General features: G+C 43.0%; 3 protein-coding genes across 4 annotated transcripts; all 3 read right to left on the bottom strand.

The window, feature by feature from the left end:
- Positions 1-279: 279 nt before the first annotated feature.
- On the bottom strand, positions 280-2,085 carry cskmt (citrate synthase lysine methyltransferase). The gene is made up of 2 exons (XM_037480958.2): positions 1,888-2,085; positions 280-1,240 (listed from the first exon to the last, which is right to left on the bottom strand). Exons 1-2 carry the CDS (start codon positions 1,970-1,972, stop codon positions 558-560), a joined length of 768 nt encoding a protein of 255 aa, XP_037336855.2. The 5' UTR covers positions 1,973-2,085; the 3' UTR covers positions 280-557.
- A 1,647-nt stretch (positions 2,086-3,732) lies between these two features.
- LOC119223111 (ubiquitin thioesterase OTUB1) lies at positions 3,733-7,267 on the bottom strand. Its single transcript, XM_037480198.2, has 7 exons — positions 7,143-7,267; positions 5,979-6,040; positions 5,564-5,662; positions 5,285-5,403; positions 4,965-5,049; positions 4,407-4,601; positions 3,733-4,309 (listed from the first exon to the last, which is right to left on the bottom strand). Exons 1-7 carry the CDS (start codon positions 7,225-7,227, stop codon positions 4,112-4,114), a joined length of 843 nt encoding a protein of 280 aa, XP_037336095.1. The 5' UTR covers positions 7,228-7,267; the 3' UTR covers positions 3,733-4,111.
- A 656-nt stretch (positions 7,268-7,923) lies between these two features.
- nectin4a (nectin cell adhesion molecule 4a) lies at positions 7,924-21,521 on the bottom strand. 2 transcript variants are annotated; one of them, XM_037480196.2, is made up of 11 exons: positions 21,150-21,521; positions 17,365-17,562; positions 16,765-16,932; positions 15,631-15,909; positions 15,244-15,358; positions 12,152-12,306; positions 11,896-12,055; positions 11,371-11,446; positions 11,057-11,119; positions 10,061-10,240; positions 7,924-9,948 (listed from the first exon to the last, which is right to left on the bottom strand). In XM_037480196.2, exons 1-11 carry the CDS (start codon positions 21,202-21,204, stop codon positions 9,556-9,558), a joined length of 1,842 nt encoding a protein of 613 aa, XP_037336093.2. In that variant the 5' UTR covers positions 21,205-21,521; the 3' UTR covers positions 7,924-9,555. The 2 variants fall into 2 exon arrangements, with proteins under 2 accessions (XP_037336093.2, XP_037336094.2); XM_037480197.2 differs by having other exon boundaries at positions 7,924-9,945.
- Positions 21,522-22,385: the final 864 nt, after the last annotated feature.

Here is a 22,385-nt window from a genome sequence, read left to right as displayed (position 1 = left end):
ATCTGACTATAGAACATGTAGGACCTACATTTAAATATGGAAAAAAAATGTACATATCTTAAGAGTGACAATGAGGTTTTAATAATGTGTTCTTCAGTTTTAATATCCTTCTTACATGCCTGTAGTGATGTAATCATGTAATGCTTCTCTTATTGGTAAAATCCAAAACCAACAACAAATGATTTTGAAAGATTATTTGGTATGTCTATTCGAAACAATAACGCTGTCACAACTAAGAAGATCCAGACTGGACCCAAAAGCAGACAAAGGAGGCAGAAAAGAAGTTTAGGTGTTTATTAAACGCATACCCAGAGCCATAGTAGTGCCAGTTCATTCAAACATATCCAACCAGACGGATACTAGAAAGTACCGATGAGAAGCTCGCAGCAACCAGAGGAAAGAGACAAGCAGTGTGGGGGAAAGGGGCACTCATAAACTGCAGGTGTGATGAGCACAAGGTTAAACAGGATTAGGAGGGATAGAGTGTGCCGAGGATGGCAGCTCTGGGGTGCTGGCGAAACCACCGACACACTAGAAAGCCCATGAAAAAAAAGTTGCTATACAATGGCCCGAGGATTCACATTGTAGCAGTAATAAGACAGTCCCCTTAGCTCCCCAATCTCCTGCACCCCAACATCCACGGCCATCACTCCCGACTCCTGCGCCTCAGTCTCCAACCACAGCAGCCGGACATCAGGGTCCTCATCAGAAAACTGGAGCAGAGCTCCAGAGCGCCGCAGCGCCTTCAAACACTGCTTCAGCATGAGTCCGGCCTTCTGTCGTCCTTCCTTGGACCTCAACAAGGCGTCTGTAGTGCCCTTGTCCACGATAAGGTCCACACTGCTACTGCCATAGTGCTTGTGGAGCTGTGTGCAGTCCAGCTCTACAAACTCAAGCCGAGAGGAAAGATTGAGAGGTTGTATGGGTTCGGCTTGGATGTGCTCCTTCATTAGTCGCACAGCTACGGGGGAAATGTCCGCACAAGTGACCCGGACCGGGAGGGGAGAGTGTCTGTATATGCAGGGCCCTAAAGCAGAGGTGCCACAGCCCAGGTCCAGGACTCGGAGAACACCACCTGGGTGGGGCTCGGTCCGCAAGAGGGGCATGATGAAGTCCCTGACAGCGTCGAAGCCGAAGAACCACTCAAAGTTTTTGAAGGATGCCGTCCGGCTGCTGCTGCTGCTCTCGGTGTAGAAGCGGTCCCAGGTTGCTTTCTTATCCATGTTTTCAATCAGCTCAGCTAGGCACACACACACATGGGGGGTCACAGATACAACTTCCCTTATTGTTGCCATGCTTATGTCATATTTTTTGTGACTAAACAAACACATGCATGTGAAAAATGTGTTTTCTTATAACATATTACATTTCCTTTGGTCCTTAGAAAACACTTAACGTGGCATGAAGAAAATAGAAGATTAACCCAGCTGACAATCAAGAAATCAAGTGACTGAAATTGGTCGTTGAAAATGAGAAAGCTCAGCAGCGAGTCCATTAGTTAGTGTTGAGCAGAGCTAAACATGACGGTCCTGCTTTAAATCCTTTTCTTTATGAACACTGGAATTGTCAGTTTAAACCCGAGTATCCAGGTTGTGTTGCATTAGTTTTAGCTCGGTGGTGCTAATATGGTAGCCACCGAGGGTAACATTAATGCACAATTTCATAAAAGTGGTACTTTATACACACACAACTGCACTTGTGTTAGTGACGTGACATATCAAACAGCGTTAGCTTAGTCCTGGTTTTAGTTTAACCCATTACCTGCAGTATTATAACATTATGGCTAGCTTAACTAAACGCAGCCAGGTGACAGCAGAGCTTTGACGTATTGTTACAGTCATTGTTACTAATTAAGATGACCGCTAGGACGTTTGCCTTTGAACCCACCTGTCAGCGAGGAGTGATACCGGACTGCACGCGCTGCCACTATTCTCCCACTAAACAAAGTCAGCGACCTAGTAAACGGAGACATTTTCCCCTCGGCGACTTTGATTGTCCTTACACGTGTCCGACGAAGGAGGTCTCACTCTGTCTCTCACGCTGCTTAGCAGCAGCAGCGCGTCGCCCACAAAAACTGTAGCGAGAAAGCGTGCTTCCCTTAAATAGACGATCTTCAATGAATAACGTCAGACGCGCAGATGTGTCGCGTCCTGCGCATGTGTAGATCCAGGTGTAAATAAGTGTATGACCATGACTGTTATCCCGTGGTCATTTCAGTAAAACAATGGACACTATTGCTGTATTAAGCATGCATACATACACTCACCGGCCACTTTATTAGGTACACCTGTCCAACTGCTCGTTAACACTTAATTTCTAAGCAGCCAATCACATGGCGGCAACTCAGTGCATTTAGGCATGTAGACATTGTCAAGACAATCTCCTGCAGTTCAAACCGAGCATCAGTATGGGGAAGAAAGGTGATTTGAGTGACTTTGAACGTGGCATGATTGTTGGTGCCAGAAGGGCTGGTCTGAGTATTTCAGAAACTGCTAATCTACTGGGATTTTCACGCACAACCATCTCTAGGGTTTACAGAGAATGGTCCGAAAAAGAGAAAACATCCAGTGAGCGGCAGTTCTGTGGGCGGAAATGCCTTGTTGATGCCAGAGGTCAGAGGAGAATGGCCAGACTGGTTCGAGCTGATAGAAGGGCAACAGTGACTCAAATAACCACCCGTTACAACCAAGGTGGGCATAAGAGCATCTCTGAACGCACAGTACGTCGAACTTTGAGGCAGATGGGCTACAGCAGCAGAAGACCACACCGGGTGCCACTCGTTTCAGCTAAGAACAGGAAACTGAGGCTACAATTTGCACAAGCTCATCGAAATTGGACAATAGAAGATTGGAAAAACGTTGCCTGGTCTGATGAGTCTCGATTTCTGCTGCGACATTCGGATGGTAGGGTCAGAATTTGGCGTCTACAACATGAAAGCATGGATCCATCCTGCCTTGTATCAACGGTTCAGGCTGGTGGTGGTGGTGTCATGGTGTGGGGAATATTTTCTTGGCACTCTTTGGGCCCCTTGGTACCAATTGAGCATCGTTGCAACGCCACAGCCTACCTGAGTATTGTTGCTGACCATGTCCATCCCTTTATGACCACAATGTACCCAACTTCTGATGGCTACTTTCAGCAGGATAATGCGCCATGTCATAAAGCTGGAATCATCTCAGACTGGTTTCTTGAACATGACAATGAGTTCGCTGTACTCAAATGGCCTCCACAATCACCAGATCTCAATCCAATAGAGCATCTTTGGGATGTGGTGGAACGGGAGATTCGCATCATGGATGTGCAGCCGACAAATCTGCGGCAACTGTGTGATGCCATCATGTCAATATGGACCAAACTCCCTGAGGAATGCTTCCAGCACCTTGTTGAATCTATGCCACGAAGAATTGAGGCAGTTCTGAAGGCAAAAGGGGGTCCAACCCGTTACTAGCATGGGGTACCTAATAAAGTGGCCGGTGAGTGTATATGCCCATGGTGAACAAGCTAATAAAACAGTTCTGTGTGCAGTTCCTGTACTATCAAACATAAAAAGTTAATGATACATGAGCTTTATTTGATATTCATTTGTTTCAATTTACAAACAGAAATTATTTTTTTCTCCAGTGTTTTCCGTCTTCAGTGACAAAACATTTAAGTGATGAATTGATAATCTAAAGTTATCAGTTATCACAATCATATATTCAATCTGACTCCTTACAATAAAAACACAAGAAATAAGATGTAAATCCCTTTAATAAAACGCAATGAAACGCAATGTAACAAAGGAAAATAGTCCAACATAAAGCAAGTAGATAACATTTACAACCACAAAAGAAAAAAAACCTGTACAACTCTAAATGCCTGGAGTCACTTCTATTTTATTCCCAAACAATTTTAAATCAACCATTTTGATGACATTTAGACTTGGGAGTTGGGTTGAGGCAAGAGGGGTAAGGGAGGCGTGTAATGTGATTTTATCTTAAATTATTTTCAAATACATGAGTGTAAGCTTATACACAGATGTATGCTTCATCAACGTGGCAGTTGATTTTTTTTTAATCCACTGCTGTATCCTACAGCAGGAGGAGAACGAGGTGGGCTGTGGTTGGGAGTGTTATTTGTACAAGATGTCGTAATGGCCAGGTCTATAGAGGAGGAAAATGCGTGGGTCGCCGCCTTCAGGAAAAACGTGATGATTGACTGTTCCTCCTTCGCCTCTATCCATGTACTCCACCAGGATGGATACGTCTAGGGCCTGCGCTAAGGCGATGATGTGAATGTGGTCACTCTCTTTAGACATCGGCTCCACCTCCTTGAAAAAGAAAATTGTCGGAAGTGTTGGAATGTGATCACAAAACTTCAATGTTCAGATATTCAACATTGCAATCTTTTAAAAAAACAAAACACACCTGCTGACAAAACTCCTTGACAGAGCGTCCTCCCTCTATGAAATGCTGGAAGAAACCGTACTCTCGCTGCAGGTAGCCCGAGGTGAGCAGCCGCAGATACACAACCACGTAGTCCGACACGTTCTGGTCGTTGAAGGAGTTCAGCAGCTCCTGCAGGCTCGGCTGTTTCTCACACAGTTCGATCAGGTCCATGAACTTGAAGCAAAGACATTATTGACACAAGTTAAATTAATAATGACGTGTCAATCCTGCCAAATTACTGTCAAGCTGAACCAATCTCGGCCTGTCTTCTCAAGCAGAGCAAATGCATCATGTTCTTTCCTAAATGACAATTCAGAGTTGCCAGGGCAACGATCACTTTACAAGTTGCTCACCTGCATAATCATAAAACCCTCATAAAGCTTAATCCTCTTAAAGCTACTTTCATACCGAATACTGTTTACTATAAAATATATAGAAAAACTACGCTATTTGCTACTTCAGTAATAAAGGAAAAAATGTCAGCATTGAGGTTTAGGTTATAGGTTACAATAAAATGGATTTTTTCTTTTTACTTACGGTGTTGTGAAAGTCTTCAATGGTAAACTCGGTGAAGCCCTCGTTAACCAGATCCATTTTACTTTTGGTAGCAACTGCTTTGAACCTGCAGTGATAAATTAAATATTCCCAATAATATTACGGCCAGCACAAGCGTTTTTTTAAAAACTTTGTTAGTATCATGAAGAATATTGACCACAGGACAAATCAACCAAAAGCAATAAAATCTGCCATTGGAAGAAAAAACTAACCCTAAACAGACCCAACACAGACTTTAATGGGCCGAAATGGCAGAGGTGTGAGAGGCGCAAAGCTACTACAGCACAAACTGCAACACTCACTTCTGGAGTTCTTTGCTGTCATCTAGCAGCGACTCGAGATGTGCGAAGCCGAAAGCTCTGTAGAAACAGTTCCCATCTGGTCGGGTCTTGCGAATGTACGAGTATTTTTTGTGCAAGTCCTGCAGAAAAACAAGAATCGTACAAAATCAAATAGGCATTTGAGTATGTCAACAACATATTAATTTGTTGCAGTGGATAAAGAGACACCCTGCGCTGTGGAGGAAATGCACGCCGATGTGGGAGCAGTAACCTAAGAGCAGGCGGTGTGGATTCACTGACCTTGATCTTGAGCTGATAAACTGCGTCATCGTCAGCGTACTCCCTCTGCAGCACCGCCAGATCCTGTCTGTCCGATACTAACGGACTACTGTTGGCTATCTGGATACTCACACAAAAAAAGAATATTTGGGCCATGCACAGACAGAAACTTCACTCATGGGTGCATCTGCCATGACCATGCTATTCGTGTAGTCTGAAAAAGGGTTACAAAGTGGACAGAAAAAAGCGATGGATTTAAACATTTCATCATAAAGAACATCCAATCTTATCACATTACGCATTTTACGAAAAGGTCATAGCGAGTCAATGCCTTTAGTTACTGGGCTTAAAATTCTATTCAGCATATTCTATGGAAATGTGTGATCAACTAAGAAAAACTGAAATACAACATTCATCTGGGGACATTTGCTCTCACCTCCTGCTGAATTCTGTCTTGTTGAGCAATTATAGCCTCATCATATGCAAGGCAGTTCCCCCCTGAAAGAGATTAACAATACGGCTTCAGGTTTATGCCATTGTTTATGAAGCACATCAGAATGAAACATTGGTCAGGTTTAAATATCAGTGGAACCACTGCCATTTTTTTGAATTATAAAAAAAAGATTGGTGCTACTGATTTACAATACCCCAAATGCAGTTTCACATACAAGAAAGGTACACCATTAAATATGGACATGGACCCATGGAACATGACGTTATCAATGCACCCGCAACATGTGTTAAGACGGTAACTAAAACATACCACAGGCATCAATTTCTGACAGAATGAAAGTATCAGGAATCATGTATTTGATCATACAAATAAATCTGGCTGAATGATACATAATGCAGCTCCAAAACGGACGGCTTCAAAAGGTGGCAGAGGTGCGTTCAGGGACACTTTATAACGCAGTGTAAAACCATGTATTTTAATACGTCTATTTTTTACGTAATTTCTTGAAATAAAAAAATACATACGAGTGCCCTGGCTGATGTAAACGGCATTGCAATCACATAAATAACAACAAATCAGATGGGTGACGTTGGGTTTTAATAAGGTACGACCAAAACAACGCATACATGAAGACATCTAACGTTACATTTTATCTTGCGTTTTTTCACCACAAGCAGCCGCGGGCACATTCATCCAGTCAGCAATTAACATGAAAACAACTTAATCCACAACACCAGCTAGCGTCAGCGCGCTGCACTTGGCTAACGCAGCTCGACCTGTGCGTAAACAAAACATATTCTCGTCGCGACGAATGGGTTCAGTTTTGAAACCAAAAAACCGGTTGTCCTACATTAGATACCAAATGTACAGTTCTAACATTTGCTTTGGTAAGACACTCGGGGACTGTCACTTGCTATCGCCGTGCCAGTAACTAATCAAGCGTTTTCTCTTTGTGTAGCAGTAGCAGCTAGCTAACGTTAGCTCTGGCCTCTGTCTCCCCCTCATCGCTGCATGTCAGCCCCCTTGGTTACGCGCGAGGCCCCGGCTCGAACGCCGCGCGAGCCCTCGCGCTCACGCGGGCTTCGGCTGCCAGAGAAGTGGCTTCGCTGTTAGTCGGGCAGTCGACGTTGGAAGTGTTCCTCTCACCCTCCACCTCTCCCTGTGATGATTCCTGCTGCTCCTCCGCCATCTTAGCTATCGAGATCTGTTTCCTCCTCCCGCTTGACCTCATTCATTACACACTTCCGGCCGAGGCTTGTTTTGTGCATTTTGTGTTTGTCCGGTGTGAAACATTTGTACGTCCTTTCATGTTGAGGCTCTTACGAACAAGTAGACTTGGTGAATACTGTGAATTATCCCCTCATCATTGAACTAAAGTGGTCCAAAGAAAAACCTTGATTTTACACCCAAACACTATTCTATTTTAATAGCTACCTGCACTATTCCACCAACTAAGGCTCCCAGTACCCCTAGGGGCCACACTGTATTTCTTGTTTGCTGTGATTTGATTAAGCACACATTTGCTTGGTGAGGGTTTGTTTAGCCAAACTAAATCCTAATAACAGCCACCTGTTGCCTTTATACATTGTTATGTTACAGTTATGTTCTTGCCATGAATGGCCCTGTGTCAAAATGTTTTAAATCCCTTTTTTGTTTATCTTCTGCATACATGTCGTTTTCCATGAATGCAAAACATAAACAGATTACCCAGCATGATGTAGTAGGACACATAAACTACGCATAGTCTGAGGAATGGTTAGTCAGGTCCACAGCTTATTTGGTCCTTTTGCAGGAACTTTCCAGGGCACAGTAACCCCTGCAAAATCTTGACAGGAGTCTCATGAGACAGGTTGCTGGCAAGTCAGAATATATGTCCGTGTCATTTCCCTTATTCGGAAGATCCAGGAAATAGGTTTAGTGAACTTCAAAGTTTTACAAAAAACATTTATTTCCAACCCCTTAATTCAAGCTGATTCCCATATATAGCCCTTACATTTAATGAAAATCCGGGATTGACCAAGAAGCTCGTTTTTCCAAAATCACAGTGGAATGCAGAGTCTTTCATAGTTCACTCTTTTGCATTAGGCTCATTCAGGTCCCTGCACTTTCCAGCAGTTAACATCAGGAGGCACTGTCTGCAGCAAATACAACCAACATTCACACAAAAACACCACTTATCTGTTTCTATCAGTAAATTATATACTGTACATCGCCTTTGCCAAAGAGTCATATTCCTGTTCTAACGTAAGGCATAATACATGTGTGGAGAACGAAATAATACTTCATATTTGCCAAAAAAGCAAAAGTGATATTTTTCATATTTTCCCGATGGCACTTTGCTTCCCATATCGGGGCTGTAACAGAACACAATACAAAGCATGTCCACTGGTATTCATCTACACATATACAATACATCTTTGGTTTTACCACAATACTAAACATCTGTACTGGTTTATGTCAAATTCTCCTTGGAGAGGCATTGTGTCTTCGATGTTGAAAAAAAATCCAGCTGGCAGAAGAAAAGTTGCAACGCACAGACACTGTGGCTGCCTTACTTTGTCTCTTTGGTATCCAGTCCTAAAGTCCAGATGTATTCATAACAGTAGCCCGCAATCAATTAAAAAAAAGTTGTACAAACATGCACTAGATTTTCCCAGCTTTCATCCATTGTATATGTGTGTGCATATACAGAGATATATTTATTTAGAGTGTGTGGATGTTTAATATGTTAAAAATACTATTGTTGCATAGCAGCCGGAACAGGGAAGATTGATTGATTCATTTGCCATATGTTTATGCCTTAATATTCACTTTAATAATTGGAGTTTTCTTTATTTATAAAAAAAAATGAAAGCATCATTTGCATATTAATAAAGATTTACAGATTAAGAAATCCTGAGACATGTTTAGTCATGTTTTATCTGTATGAAGCTTTTACCTGCTAAAAATGTCTCAGGGCTAAAAGTCAAAGGCATACGGAGACAATGTGCAGGTATGTTGCCGGTGTGGTAAGACAGAAACATTTGGATCGGATCCCAAACCGCGTGTAATGCAACCTGAAACTGGCACAGTTACTGACACAGATCCTCCCTCCTTATCGAGGTGTTGCAATGTACGTTGCTGATGTCCTAACGTTCCCACAGACTCCAACAATTCTCTTGCATTTCTTGATTTCCTACAGTACGTTTTGACATACCCCACGAAAGGCATGTCAGCTGCAATTCACCTGTTCGTTACATAGCGAATTGCGAAAGATGAGCAAGGAATATTGTCCGTGATTAAACGCTGTGATATTGTTTTTGTCTGTGCTGGAGTACACAGCGCAGAAATGTCCACGAAAGGCTTCAGAGTGGAGGTTTTCCCTTTAAGATTTGATCCTATTGCACCATATTCCCACACAATAAAGAAGGTGCAGCAGTCAGGGTGCAGATTGTTCATACCTGACCATGCACTGGTTTTCTTGACTGAAGTCATACCTCTGAATCTGCTTTGTAACCACCTCCTAAAGACCACAGCTTGGCCAGTCTTGCAGTTTTACATGATGTCTTGCACCCGCCCGCTAAACTATCTGGGCCTTGTGGATCACAGAGGCATGGGGACCGACCCCAGTGTGGCTTTGCCGGGATTTTGGCCTGAGTGTGCCATTAGTCTTCTGGTAGCGTGCACTGTGGGCCTCGGACACCTGGGAGCTGTTTGTCTCGCTGTCCCTGTCGTCAGCATGCTCCCGACTGGCGGGACTCCCCAAACCTTCATCTTCCTCATCCTCGTCATCCGTTACACGTGGGAAGTTTCTGGTCAGAGGAGGCTGCTGGTAACTCTTGGTGACGCTTCCTGGCCTCGAACCCCCGTCTGCCGGGAAAATGGCGCTGCCGTTGAGCTGTCTTACGATCTCCATGGACTGCGCCATTGCGAAGGGCGTTGGTGTCAGGGGAGGGTGTAAATGAGTTTCCTGCTGCAAAGAAATGCTTTATAAGTACAGGTGCAGATGTTGATAATGCAAAAACAGGTGCCTTCAGGGTTTGACACTGTCACCAGAATGTATGTGTACACAAAGACACACTTACAGCGCTGGTTCTCACGTATGACTCTACTCTGAGTCTGCGGTCCTCGTCTCTGTCCAGAGGTCTGTCCTTCCACCTCTGCGAGTTGTTGTACAAAACTGGCCTGCCCAGGTCATCAAACGCCCGCCCTCCTCCCCGTCCACCTGAGATAGTAGATCGGCTGTCACGGTAGTTGGCCTGGTCCTGTCAGTGTGGGGAAAGTTCACTCAATCAGCGATAAGCTGCACAGATTGTATTGTCGTTATCGCACCCTTATCTTAAGATGAAGTGACTGTCATTATCAAGTCATTATGAAGAAGGTCAAGTCATACAGAGGTAATACACCTCTAATGCAAATTAATCAGTCGAAGCAACAGTTTCGCGTTTCCTGATGTGCACTTTTTCGTCAAGAGTGAGATGAGTGTGAGAACACAACATCTGTTTGCGGAAAATAAAGCTACAATTACACCGCTGTTCTTGCTCCAATGGTGGAAGCAGCTTAGCCCTTTAAGAATTATTGTCTCAAGACAAGATCAAAAGTAGTCAAATAGACCCACTACCAATTAAGTGCTTTTAAATCAGTGCCCAGCATGTCAGCTCAATACAAAAATGTGTTTGTTTGCTTTTTACAGGCGACATAACTTTGAATGTCATTGTTTCAACAGTGCTGCTAGAGGTGTAACGTGTGTGTGTAAGATGCTGTGCTTACAAGAGTAATCCATTGAACTGTAATAACCTTCTAGGAAACACCACGCCAGCAGCATGAAATAACATTATAGATGAAATCAGACAGTTTGACATTTTGCTTTTCCTTTTCAGAAATTCAAAATGTTCTAGAAAATTAGAGGTGCATAGAATGAGCTCACGGATGTGTTGTTGTTATTGTAATTTACATCAGAAATGCCCTACATTCAGAATAAAAAAATGGTGAAAGCTCAGAATTTGGCAGTCTGGCATCTGGACAGTAAAGCCTCGGCCCCCCGGCCCTACATGCACAGCAAGATCGATAAGCGGACTGACCCTGATGGAAGACTGGCTGGACATCATTGTTCCCTCCAGCGTGAGAGGGATGTTTTCCTCGGTCTGCAATGACAAGATGCAGAAGGTTGGATTATTTGTGGCACTGGTAAAAAAAAAAGCTCCATGCATTTTGAGCCAAAGTAGTAACAGACAAACCACAGAAGGCGATAGAAAAGGCAATAAAATATCATTTTAATGCCACATATGGGCCCCACAGCCTGGCTTTGGTGGTTCAGACACATGGGAGTGAACCCAAGACCATGCAGCAGTAGGACTGCGTGTTAGGTTTGAAAAAAAATAGTTTTGTTTAGTACCATTCCTCTGGCATCTGTGCTGGCAGAGTTCACTCTCCGGAAAGAAGCTTGCCTGGAGAGAGTGCTTATTTCCTCCCTGTGAGAAACCAGAGACAGAGATCAAAGGGATTTTAATGATTCGCTTTTACGGAGTTTATACTGACTATTTTTCACATTTTATTCCGAGTGCATGCCTAGTTCTTGCTGATATTTTGCACATGCAGAATGCACAGCCATTGATCAAATTAATGTGACAGCTTGTGCTCTTGACACATCTTCTACACCGCTTATCCTTAGAGGGGTGCGGAGGGCGCTGGAGTCGATCCCAGCAAACATCGCGTCATGGACTGGTCGCCAGGGCTGACATATATAAACAAACAACAATTCACTCTCAATCACACACCAACGGCAAGTTAGAATCACCAATTAACCACCAATAAGCCATTATAAATTGGCTAAATCTTCCCTGCAGAGGTCATCAAGGTTTCATCTCTTCTTATCTCATCTTGAGTATAGTATAATAAAAATTAAAAAAAAATCACGTACTTCTTCACAGTGAGCTCCCGCTCCAGCTTTTTGTTCTTGCGTTTGTGATGACAAGTGAGGGTGATGACAACGATGAGCATCAAGATCAGGAGCCCCCCAGCTGCGCCCCCTATGATGATCATCAGCATGTTGTCGCCCATGCTGTCCTTCTGGAAAGATTCTGTCAAATGAAGATTCGGGTGGCCGGATTAGATGGATGCACAGATTTATTCTCAAAGTGAGGTCAGTCTGTGATGTTGACATTGCTGTCGTCTACCTGCCACACTGATCGCCACCTCCATCTTCCCGACTCCCACGTCATTCTTTGCCACACACTGGTAGGTGCCGCCGTCTGACAAGCTTAGGGGTCGTCCAAAAACTAGGGATCCGTTAGGGTCGGGGATGACACCTTCTGGCAACTCTCCCCCGATTCTACAGACAGAAACAAAACAAAGATCCAACATTGTCCCTCACTTTTTCCTTTTTTCTGTTTCCGGAAATTCATATAGCATACAATTATTTTAAAGCAATTTAAGAAGGGAATATATTTATCCTCTAACGAGTGGGAATCATTGAAAAGCAGACGGGTAGGGTGCTGAATACTGAAAGCCGGCTCCCACTGACCCCTCCCTAATAATGGGAGACGTTTAACTCCACAAAAAACAAAAATACATAAGATAACATTTTCTGAAATAGTCTTATGAAGCCGATGTCTCTGTAGGCGGCGCGGTTTTTACTGACTTGTTTAACATACACATGAAAGAGCATTTATTCATTTGAATTGAAACTGTTGACTTTTTACAATCATATTTCCATGATGCCCCTTCATTGTTTAAAACTGATTTAACATTCCTGGTAGAGTGACTCAGGGAAGACATGTTAGAAACCTATGAGCAACTCACTCCAGGGTGTTGCCTCAGTGTTGTTGTTGTTTTGAGGGACTTGATCTTAATCCCTGCCTGTTCACATTAACCTGCCTTGCCCCAGAAATACCGACTGCATTTCCAGTTTTAGAGGATGCACTGAAACTAACCAAAGTTCATGTTCACAGAGACTTCACTGACTGACACCAGAAGAGAAGAGGAACCTTTTGGTGAACCAGCTTCATGATAACACCGCACACAAATTGCACTTCCTCTTTCTTCTCTCTCAGCCTATCGACTCCTCCCCCCCCCCCCCCCCCCACCCTGTAATCCTGCTCCCACTACTTCACCTCCGTCATTGGGGCCGCTCATCCCTTTCGCTTTTTTTTTCCTGATTCCCCCCCCCCCTCTAGCTCCCTCCTTCGTGCGAAACTGTCTCATCTGTCTGCTTTCAGCACATGCTGCAACACGACACTGTGACACCAACTATTACTTCACCCGCCGCCTGTTATTGACAAAGCCAACAGGTTTGCCCCATCAGCAGCCGCTGATTGTATCTGTGCGTGTTCATGTGAAATGCCTAGTAAGGAGAGGTGTGCCGCAACTGGATTTGGGCCTGCGCATATGTGTGTGTGTGTGTGTACGTATATGCTAATCCACATGTGTGTATGCTTTTACGCATGAGGTGTGTTTTCCTTACAAAAGCTAATTTTACCGAGGTGTGTTCCTTTTATTAAGTGTATGTAACACACAAAAATCCGGCCAGAATCCAATCAGAAGAAACCTCACCTTTTTTTAAAATCTTTTCCAGCAGTAATTTAAACATGTCATTATATTGTCCCATCAAACAGATGGGGAATTCTCCCCTTGAGGCCTAACTGTCACTTCACAATTCCGTGGGAGATGTGCAGTCACTTTTTGTGGCTCCCATTTTTCTTGCCAAACTCTATGCCACACCCTGAGAATACCTTTACGCACCAAAAGGACACTGCTTAGAAATGACACGAGGTGACTCAGGCAGAAGAAGTCCGCCATCTGACTCAAACCCTTGTCATGAGTTTGACATGGGCATTTTTACATGACACAACATCTGAGTTTGTCAGTTTCCAGAGTCAGGAGGTGACAATGACATGACATGTTTAGTTAAGTCGGGTGGAAAAGGTGGGAAACCATCACCAGTACTCTGTTAAGTTATTTTAACCTGAAGTGCAATCTGTAGATGTCAAGGATGCGTTAACAAGTAGTATAATTCTGAAGGTTGCTCAAAGCAAGGCGAGGGACCCCTTAATCCCTCTTAACCAGTTGTGGGGTGCCTGAGGCCTCCTTTGTAGCCTGAACATCATCAGAATATACATTTTCATTTTGATATATTTATTCCACAAATATATATTAAATTATTCAAAGTCTTCTTTTCTTATAGCTTTCTTTTAATTGAATCCGTCATGTGTCTCCGGGGTCCAAGACAAAATCAATAGTGTGTGCGCTTGTAGGATAGTGAACGGAAATGAAATGGTGGCGTCAAGCTAATTATCAGATTTTAAGTTGGCGACGCCGGGGCAGACGTACCTACTGGCAAACTGGACCTGATGACCCTGCGGCAACCTGAACGATGTAATTGTGTAGATCAACACATTATTTTTTTTATTTTTTCAACCCACAATGGCTGATGGAGGAGAGAAGAAGCGATTTGTTTTCAGACATATTTACAACGCCATTTTTAAGAGAGACTTTTCAAGAAAAGCTAGATAACCCCGATACTGTCGAGCCATAGTGACGGTATTTAAAGGTATTTAGGACTGTGTAGGACGTCACTGTAGGTCTTGGTGTGAAATGCACGGCCCAACACAGCTGTTATCCATGATGTATTTAGCGCATGTTATAACCACTGTACTCTTGGCACTATTTGTAATAGTCCTTTTTAAAGGTGGCAAAACATTTCAAGTTGAATCGAGTCAGGATAAGATAAGGCTCAGTATTCAGTATTCAAAGCTTACATTAAACTAATTAATCTAAAAAGATTTCAGAAAATTAACTATAGTAACACGGGCCCAGTCTTAATATATTCAGACTAAAGCTGACTTCAACCATTCCAAAGTTATTTCTGTATGTCACAATCAAATGTGGGTGGAGTATTCCAGTAGTAGATCTCCCCCTCACTAAAATACTGAGTGCATTTCAATCCTCTTTAACACCAGCAAACCCACTCTACATCTCAACATTGATGTTGCATGTAAAGATGTTTTTGAAAGACCTGCTTTTTGCGATACACAGCATTAGCATTAATAAAAACACCCAGGTCAACTGGACGCGTTTTAATATAATTTTGGCATTGACGTTGGCCCACAAGGAGGACATGGGTGAAATGAACATCCTATTTGTACCCTTGAATTGGGGAGTTTCCATGAAATAATTGGTCTAATTACTGTGTGAGAAAAGTTACAGGGACCAGACATCAGAGTTAGTCACACGAGTACCAGACAGACAGAGCAGGAGGCTGGTCCTATACCTTATCCAGGTGAAACTCGGTTTGGGGTTTCCTCCACCCACACACCTCAGGGCAGCATTCTCCAGACCCATGGACCAGTCTCCATTGTAGCCAGAAATCTCCGCGTGTGGAGGAACTGGGAGGCAGAACAACAAATGACTTGTTCAGCTGAGGCACGTGAGGCAAAAAAAAAAAAAGAATGGAGCGAATGTCGCAAAGGGTAAACAATGAATCTTTTTCACTGTTCATAGTCACAGGAAACAGTATCCTGTAACGTCACAATGGCCATATATGGGGGATTTTTCAGATTAGTAACAAAGTAGCAATTCAATCTTGGGTTCTATAATGCAACACTATGTAGAGTTATACAGGTGCCAAAGCCTTTGTATGAATCAGATGAATGCTCACAGTGCACCACCAGGTGGTTCCGCAGCCTGCGTGGGGCCTCCATAGTCGGATGCCACACCAGACAGTCCAGCTTCTGGCCGTTCATGCTCCTGAGGGGGTGTAGGGAGAAATACGAGGACACCGCCCCGTTGTCGGAGGAGCGATTGACGGACTGGCCGTTGAGTTCGGTGTCCCAGGAGATGCGGGGAGGCGGACGGGCCACTGAGCGACAGGAAGCGGCCTGTCGGTAGGTCTGTCCCTCCACCAGAACCACAGGGTCCAGGGAGGAGATCGGAACGGCTGGAGGGTCGATTACGACAAGGTTTGGTCAGAATGAAGACAATGATGACAACTCAATGCACACATAGACTTAGAATGAGCTGTGAACATATATTCCCAAGCAGTGTCTTTATAAGAGTTATTAACCTACATGAACACACAGACCTCGTCATTATTCAGAAACATTTTATTCATTTCCCATGAGCGACCGCTTTGTTGGTGTTATTGTTTGAGGGGGAATCGATGCTAAGTGTTCCCTTTTTGCAAGTGTTTTAAAAAAAAAACTAGCCAGCTTACAATACAAAAAACTGAAATGACATGTTTAAAATTAGCCACGCGGAGCTTTGACAGTTCGAAGTGTTGCGCTGAAGGCTGAGTATACTGAGAAATACTTCTTCATTCGTTTAAGTTCTTCTTTTGAAGAATACACGATGAACTGCTCCCAGGACCTTTTGACAGCCTGTTAATAAATTTGGCAAGTAGACTACAAAATCATTTGTTTTGGGCAAGTCGAAGAAAATAAACTATCCAATAAATCCAATAAAATATCATCAGTATTAATTGAGGGAGTTCCCTTATCATATGAAACCACATTATGTTTACTGCGTGGTGGATTATTAGCTTATACGGAGTGTAACAAATGCTCCATGAAAGCCTACTTACAAACAAGGTAATAATTAAGTATCTATATGTGATAACGTTATTATATATTGTGAGGCCTGTACTGAAACCCATTGTGTTCACACTTAGACTGAAAAGTCATTTGCAATATTATCAGTTTCCCTCGGTGAGCGACATATTGTCCCCTCTGCCTCCATCACAAACTCGACGGAGCAAATCTTTTTCTACTGTACGGACCACGAGGAAGGGACTCACTCCACACGATGAGTGACATCTCTCTGTCAAAGTTGCCTGATGGGAAGGTGCTGATGCGGCAGAGGTAGTTCCCCTCATCAGAGACCTCCGTGCTCTTGATGACCAGAGACGAGTCCACGGTGGGCTCGCTGCTTTTAAAGTGCACGCGTTGATGCCAGGTCCCAAACGCTGCGGGGAGGTATGGTAAGATGGAGAGGGAGGGAGACACAGTGGGAGAAAGTGAGAGAGAGTTAGAAGGATAAGATGTGGCACAGAAAAGGAAGTCCAGCAAGTTCTCGGGGTTCCTTTGGTCACTTTCCGTTGTATCTACATGCCTGTTGAAGATTACATTTACACTCTGGGGGTTTAGTTCAGCGGGTGATCCGGCATGTGTCACACTCACCCCTAAACTGTTTAGATGGGTGTAAACCGGTGCCTTTGAGCTCCATTAGTTTGAGGAGCAGTGTGAACCCGAAACTAGACAATTGCCCTCTGTACTGATCATAGAACAGCGGGTGATGAGAAAGACAGAGGACGCTGTTCATTGTGAAAACATTCTTTGAGAAACTTTTTTGAGCATGCGGCAAAGAGAACGCCACAAGAGCCCCGGTACCAACTGACCAGTCTGTCCGTTACTATGGTGTGCAGTGATGATCTGCTCCTTGGTGGCATCGGGTTTCTCTTTGTACCAGGTGACCTGGACCACCACCACTTTATCAGTTGGCTGGTAGCGACAGGCCAGGACCGTCTGCTCCTCAGCCCGGGACAGTATGGGATTAGCTTGAGAGACGTCCACAAAGTCTCCCCATGTCCCTGTTACTGAGAGAAGAACGGAGTCGGTGAGTCGTTACCAACAAGTGTGCAACAAATGCAGACACAGGAATAATTTCCTTGTGACAGTGCGCAGTCAAGTGATGCTGAACTCAACACTCAATGTCCTCCAGCTCTACAATATCCCTCAAAGTGACCTATGACTTACAGTCTGAAGCTTTTTTCCTCACAATTACAATAGCTATAGAAAAAAAAAACATCATAGGAAGAAGAATATATCACAAAAGCATGTGCACGTCCACTGAAGAATGAGGTCTAGACATTTTTTTTGCTGACATTTCAAGTTGAAGACGGTTCGAGTGAATGAAAATAATGTCCCATTCAATTTAGTCAGACCTCCTTCTTTTTTGTCAGGGAAGTAAATGAAAGGTTCTCTACAACATCCAGAGCATAATTATAGCAATAAACAACTATTAGGTCTGTAAATATATAGTGCGGGAATGTCTACGTGAGCAGTGAATGAAGTTGCTCTCCCGCTGTGTGTGTTGCTAATTGAGTGTCTCTGTGCTGCGAGTACTCACCAGGGCCTTCTACCTGTGCCTTTTACTGCATGTGAGCATGCTTCACTATGCTCATGGCCACCATGTTGAGAGGCGTGTGAAGGTAATAGCATTAAAACGGAAAGAAGGAAATGCTGTATGCTGTCTTGATGAAATTTTAGATTACAAGTTGGATACAACTTCCATATATTTTCCGACTAATACAGTTTAAAGCCTTGGCATGCAGTCAATTGGTTTAGCTTAGCAGTGGGGTACACGTCTCACTCTCTCAACCGGAGACCAAAAAAAGCATCCTTTCTGATATATCTAAATTCAATATAGTGTGTTTTAATGTTTCAAAGTTCATGTGACTCTTAAAGAGACTGCAAAACTAGTGTAACTTCCTGTTTTATTTTTTTGACCACACACTCATCCCTCAAGAACCACTTCCTGTCTTTCGTTAGTTTCATCCCCCTACAGCTGAATTCAGTTAACCATCATCCCACCTATATTTAAGCCCCAATCAGTCACTCTATCCATCAGGTCAGGTTATCCACCGCTGACCTCGATTTTGTATGTACCAAGCCTGCAGTTACCCTAGAGGTTCTTTTTATTTATTTTGGTGTTCCTGTTTTTGTTTCCAGGCCTTTTGCTTTCTGCTTCTCTAACGTCAAGTCTAACTTTTGTTTTGTAACGTTTTTTTCCAGTAAAGATCCTAAACGTAAAAAAGTATTTCTGATGTTTCATTCCTCTGCGTCTGAGCCTCAGTCATGATCCCTCACAGTCAAAGTTGTCCAATGGTTTTATGAAATACAGATAAACAGTGTATGTAAGATAATACATGTTCTGACTGCAAGAATTTCCATTCTAGCCCGAATGAACAGGCTACGGAGAGTGCAAACATAGTGAAGACAGACAAGAGGGAAAAGAGCGAAAACAAGTTGTCCATCATAGTTAGCACAAGGGAAGATATGTTGCTTAACGCGTTGTTCAAGATAAGGTTTCACGGCAGACTAACAGAAGTGTATCTGAGTGTCTGGACATAGAGAGCCTTTCAAGATTTCAGGAAACACACAAAACACACGTGTGTGTATTGGGTTACACACTGAAACACTTTGAAACCACAAACGCTGGCATGCATTTCGGTTGGTCTTTTTTTTTCTTCAATTTATGCTGCTATTCTCCCCCTCTGTTTGATGTAGACTACAGTTTGAGTTTCAGCATTTCCGTTGCTGTACTCAAGAAATCTCAAAAATTGCAGACACACTTAACCGATAGGCATTCATGAGATGCTGATTGCACCAACCTGTATGGTATGGTTTATGGGGAATCGCAAGAGTTTGTTGCAAGTCTGAGGGGAATATTTGCCTTAGGGAGCTGCTAAAATATCATCCTTTTTGTGAAAAGTTCCACTCATGAAAATGAGGGGAATGCTCGCCACCCAAAAGCATGGGCAGGGGATTCATCATCATGGTATTATGTTGCCGCTCTAGGCCTCGGGCCTGAGTTGTTGCTGACCATGACACTCTTGGCGCTGAAGGAAAGCAGCTTGCAGGTGGACTGTTCCAAAACACTAATAATAAATCCACTCATAGCATTCTGTCTGCCTTTACAAGCGGTATAGTGGCTATAAGCTATAATAAGACACATTGAAAGTTGCAGGGTACTAATGTGAAGGTCATGTGACCATGTCATGTGTGGTTTGTTTATCTTCTAGCGTTAGCTTGTCATCGTTGCCAATTGTATTCATGCTTCAAAAGTCGCAAATGTGGTGTTCATTCAACTGTTTTGCTTAACAAAATATGTATGGATCATAATAGTTTTTTTGTAACTGAATTGTTTCGGTGCAATAACCCAAAATGAGATCACATTACATTAACTGTGTATCAAGGGAACCAAGCCACAAATCGGAGTATTTCACATAATAAAATTTTGATCTAAAGGTTGCGCTAGATGAAAAATTAAAATCTTAGAAGCAGTTCATCCTGAAGGGGAAATGAATATCCAAATGCTGCTGAGACCCTGAAGACCACAGGTGAACCACATGGTGAGGTAAGCAAAAAGTCAGGAAATAATAGTAATAACAATCCTCCACTGGGTACAATGAAGGGCAAAAAAGCTGTGCCCTTGACACGGTGATAAAACAGAACGTCAGGAAAGTCTAAGCTATAACTTGTGTAACTTTTAAATTCACTTTATATTTTTAACATCATGGCACACTACTGTACCACAAAGTGTTAATACAGTTTTCACCTCATGTGTGAACAGAATATTTGAGTCAGAGCGTAACACTTCCTGTCATATACCGGATTTTGTTGATCCACACGGATTTCCTGTTGAAGCATTTTCAGACTTTCCAAAATGACCAACGTTACTTGTACAACGTGCCCCGGTTCAGGTGTTTACGTGTCTTCGCACAGGTGTTAATTCAATATGTGATTTGGGGTGAATATGTGATTCACATTACCAGCAGACCCGATGAGTGTACATTGAAGGCAGGTGTGGTTTCAGTTGACTGTGGAATCTGCCTGTTCTACATTACTGGAATAACACTGGGTCTTTATCCACCTCCATGTATGGGATTGTAAACGTTTTCCTCTTAACAATCATTCTCTGACATTTTGTAAGTGTTTGCAACTCAGGAGATTTTCTTATCAACCTCAACTAATATATACACCAACAAATGTTTTTATAATAAATTTAGGTTTTTTTTTTTTAAACAGTAGAAAGACCTACTGCATGTACACATACACACAGACACAATATTACTCAAAGGGCCCATGCACACCGTTTCCTGAATCAGACAGGAGGAGAATTGATCAACAGCACCCTGTTTTTCCTGTTTGTTTTTTTCAACTGCACTGTTCCATCTAAGACTTTGAGTGAGTCCACTGTAAAGAGTGTGGCTCGTGAATATGCATGAGATACTGGGGGGCACATTTCTTCAAAGCAAGAAAACTATAAAAACTAAAAATATATATGAAACAGCCTACAATAAGGTCACAACATGCTGTTGAGGACTGCTCACATGCTATGGCCCTAAGGGAATATCACATCGGACACCATACAGGATTAAGACACAGACAGCTTTCTTACCAAAGATCCAGAGGACACAGACACACACTGACAGTCCGGTCGGTAGAGGTGTCATTCTCCTTGGCAGTTACTGTTAACTGTGCACAAGCTGGGACAATTTCACCACTGAAATGCTCATCAGTCCAGGTATCGGTGTACTAAACAGCAGACATGCATACGGCACAGAGGCGGACTCATGCCTCCATCCTTGATCCCTTCCAAAGTCCCGTCCTCGGCAAGAAAAGTGTTTTGGTTGTAAAAACTCAGTCCTTATGGAAAATGTTATTCCTCTCGGTTTGGTTGTGTGTTGGGTTTTAAGCACACGCCATCATGTTTGCCCTTTGAAATGAGAAGGAGCAGCTTTACCTGTTTGGGATACACCTGTTAGAGCTGCACCTCTCTCTCTCTCTCTCTCTCTCTCTCTCCCAGACACACACGGACCAACCCACAAACTCACACACACACGTGCAAAAGTCACCATTCCGGTCCGGTGGGAGCCACATGACAGTTATTTTCTTGTCTTTACATGCTGCGCTCAGAGGAGAGGCGGGTGAAAACAGAGATTAGGAAACAGTTATGACTGTGTCCTAGTAACGCAGCCTGGATATCAAGGCAAGGCCATTATATTTGTATAGTACATTTCAACAACCAGATAATTCAAAGTGCGTTACATGAAACCATTAAAAACATCCAAAAGGAGCGCAGGGACTCAGCAGACCTGCGGCTTTCTAGGACTTTCTTCCAGATATGTGGAGCAGAATGACTGAACACTGCTCCTCCATGTTTAGTTTTGACTGGGACGTAATGGTAAAATATAATGATGCCCTAAGGTTTTATTAGATTCATGTCCAAAGCTAATCATGAGTTTGATCGTGAGGAATGTGTTGCTCTCAAACATCAAGAAGAAGCCTGCCATTCTGTTCATGTATAGCTGTTGCAGACCTCTTCTCCTGTTAAATTCTGGCAATACATTCTGCTTTGTCTTTAATTGTTTTGACATTGGACATTGGGTCCACTTGATCACAGTTGCTCATTTATTTATTATATTAAACACATCAAATCAGTATGACTTGGGTTAAACGTAACAGATAAAATCATCTCAGACGGACAAACATCTTGAAGAGCGTTATACAAACTGCTAGTAACCACACTACTGATAATTCTTGTTATTTTGATTATGATGGCCAGAGGTTTACCACTCTGCATAACATAATAGGACACAGGCTTTACCTAAAATAACACTGCAATTCAAAGACA

Source organism: Pungitius pungitius, chromosome 1 (genome assembly GCF_949316345.1).
Source record: "Pungitius pungitius chromosome 1, fPunPun2.1, whole genome shotgun sequence".
Taxonomy (NCBI): Eukaryota; Metazoa; Chordata; class Actinopteri; order Perciformes; family Gasterosteidae; genus Pungitius; species Pungitius pungitius.
The sequence above is the reverse complement of the archived record's forward strand: the minus strand, read 5'-3'. Positions and strand labels throughout refer to the sequence as shown.

Excerpts from the sequence above, each read along its gene's own strand:
- LOC119223111 (XM_037480198.2), bottom strand. The coding sequence starts at position 7,227 with ATGAGGTCAAGCGGGAGGAGGAAACAGATCTCGATAGCTAAGATGGCG. Across the intron at positions 5,663-5,978 it reads AAGACAGAATTCAGCAGGAG|ATAGCCAACAGTAGTCCGTT; the intron begins GTGAGAGCAAAT and ends GTGAGTATCCAG. Across the intron at positions 5,404-5,563 it reads TTTATCAGCTCAAGATCAAG|GACTTGCACAAAAAATACTC; the intron begins GTCAGTGAATCC and ends GTTTTTCTGCAG.
- cskmt (XM_037480958.2), bottom strand. The coding sequence starts at position 1,972 with ATGTCTCCGTTTACTAGGTCGCTGACTTTGTTTAGTGGGAGAATAGTG. Across the intron at positions 1,241-1,887 it reads GTATCACTCCTCGCTGACAG|CTGAGCTGATTGAAAACATG; the intron begins GTGGGTTCAAAG and ends GTGTGTGCCTAG.
- nectin4a (XM_037480196.2), bottom strand. The coding sequence starts at position 21,204 with ATGACACCTCTACCGACCGGACTGTCAGTGTGTGTCTGTGTCCTCTGG. Across the intron at positions 12,056-12,151 it reads GGTGGCGATCAGTGTGGCAG|AATCTTTCCAGAAGGACAGC; the intron begins GTAGACGACAGC and ends TTCATTTGACAG. Across the intron at positions 10,241-11,056 it reads CCAGCCAGTCTTCCATCAGG|GACCAGGCCAACTACCGTGA; the intron begins GTCAGTCCGCTT and ends CCACACTGACAG.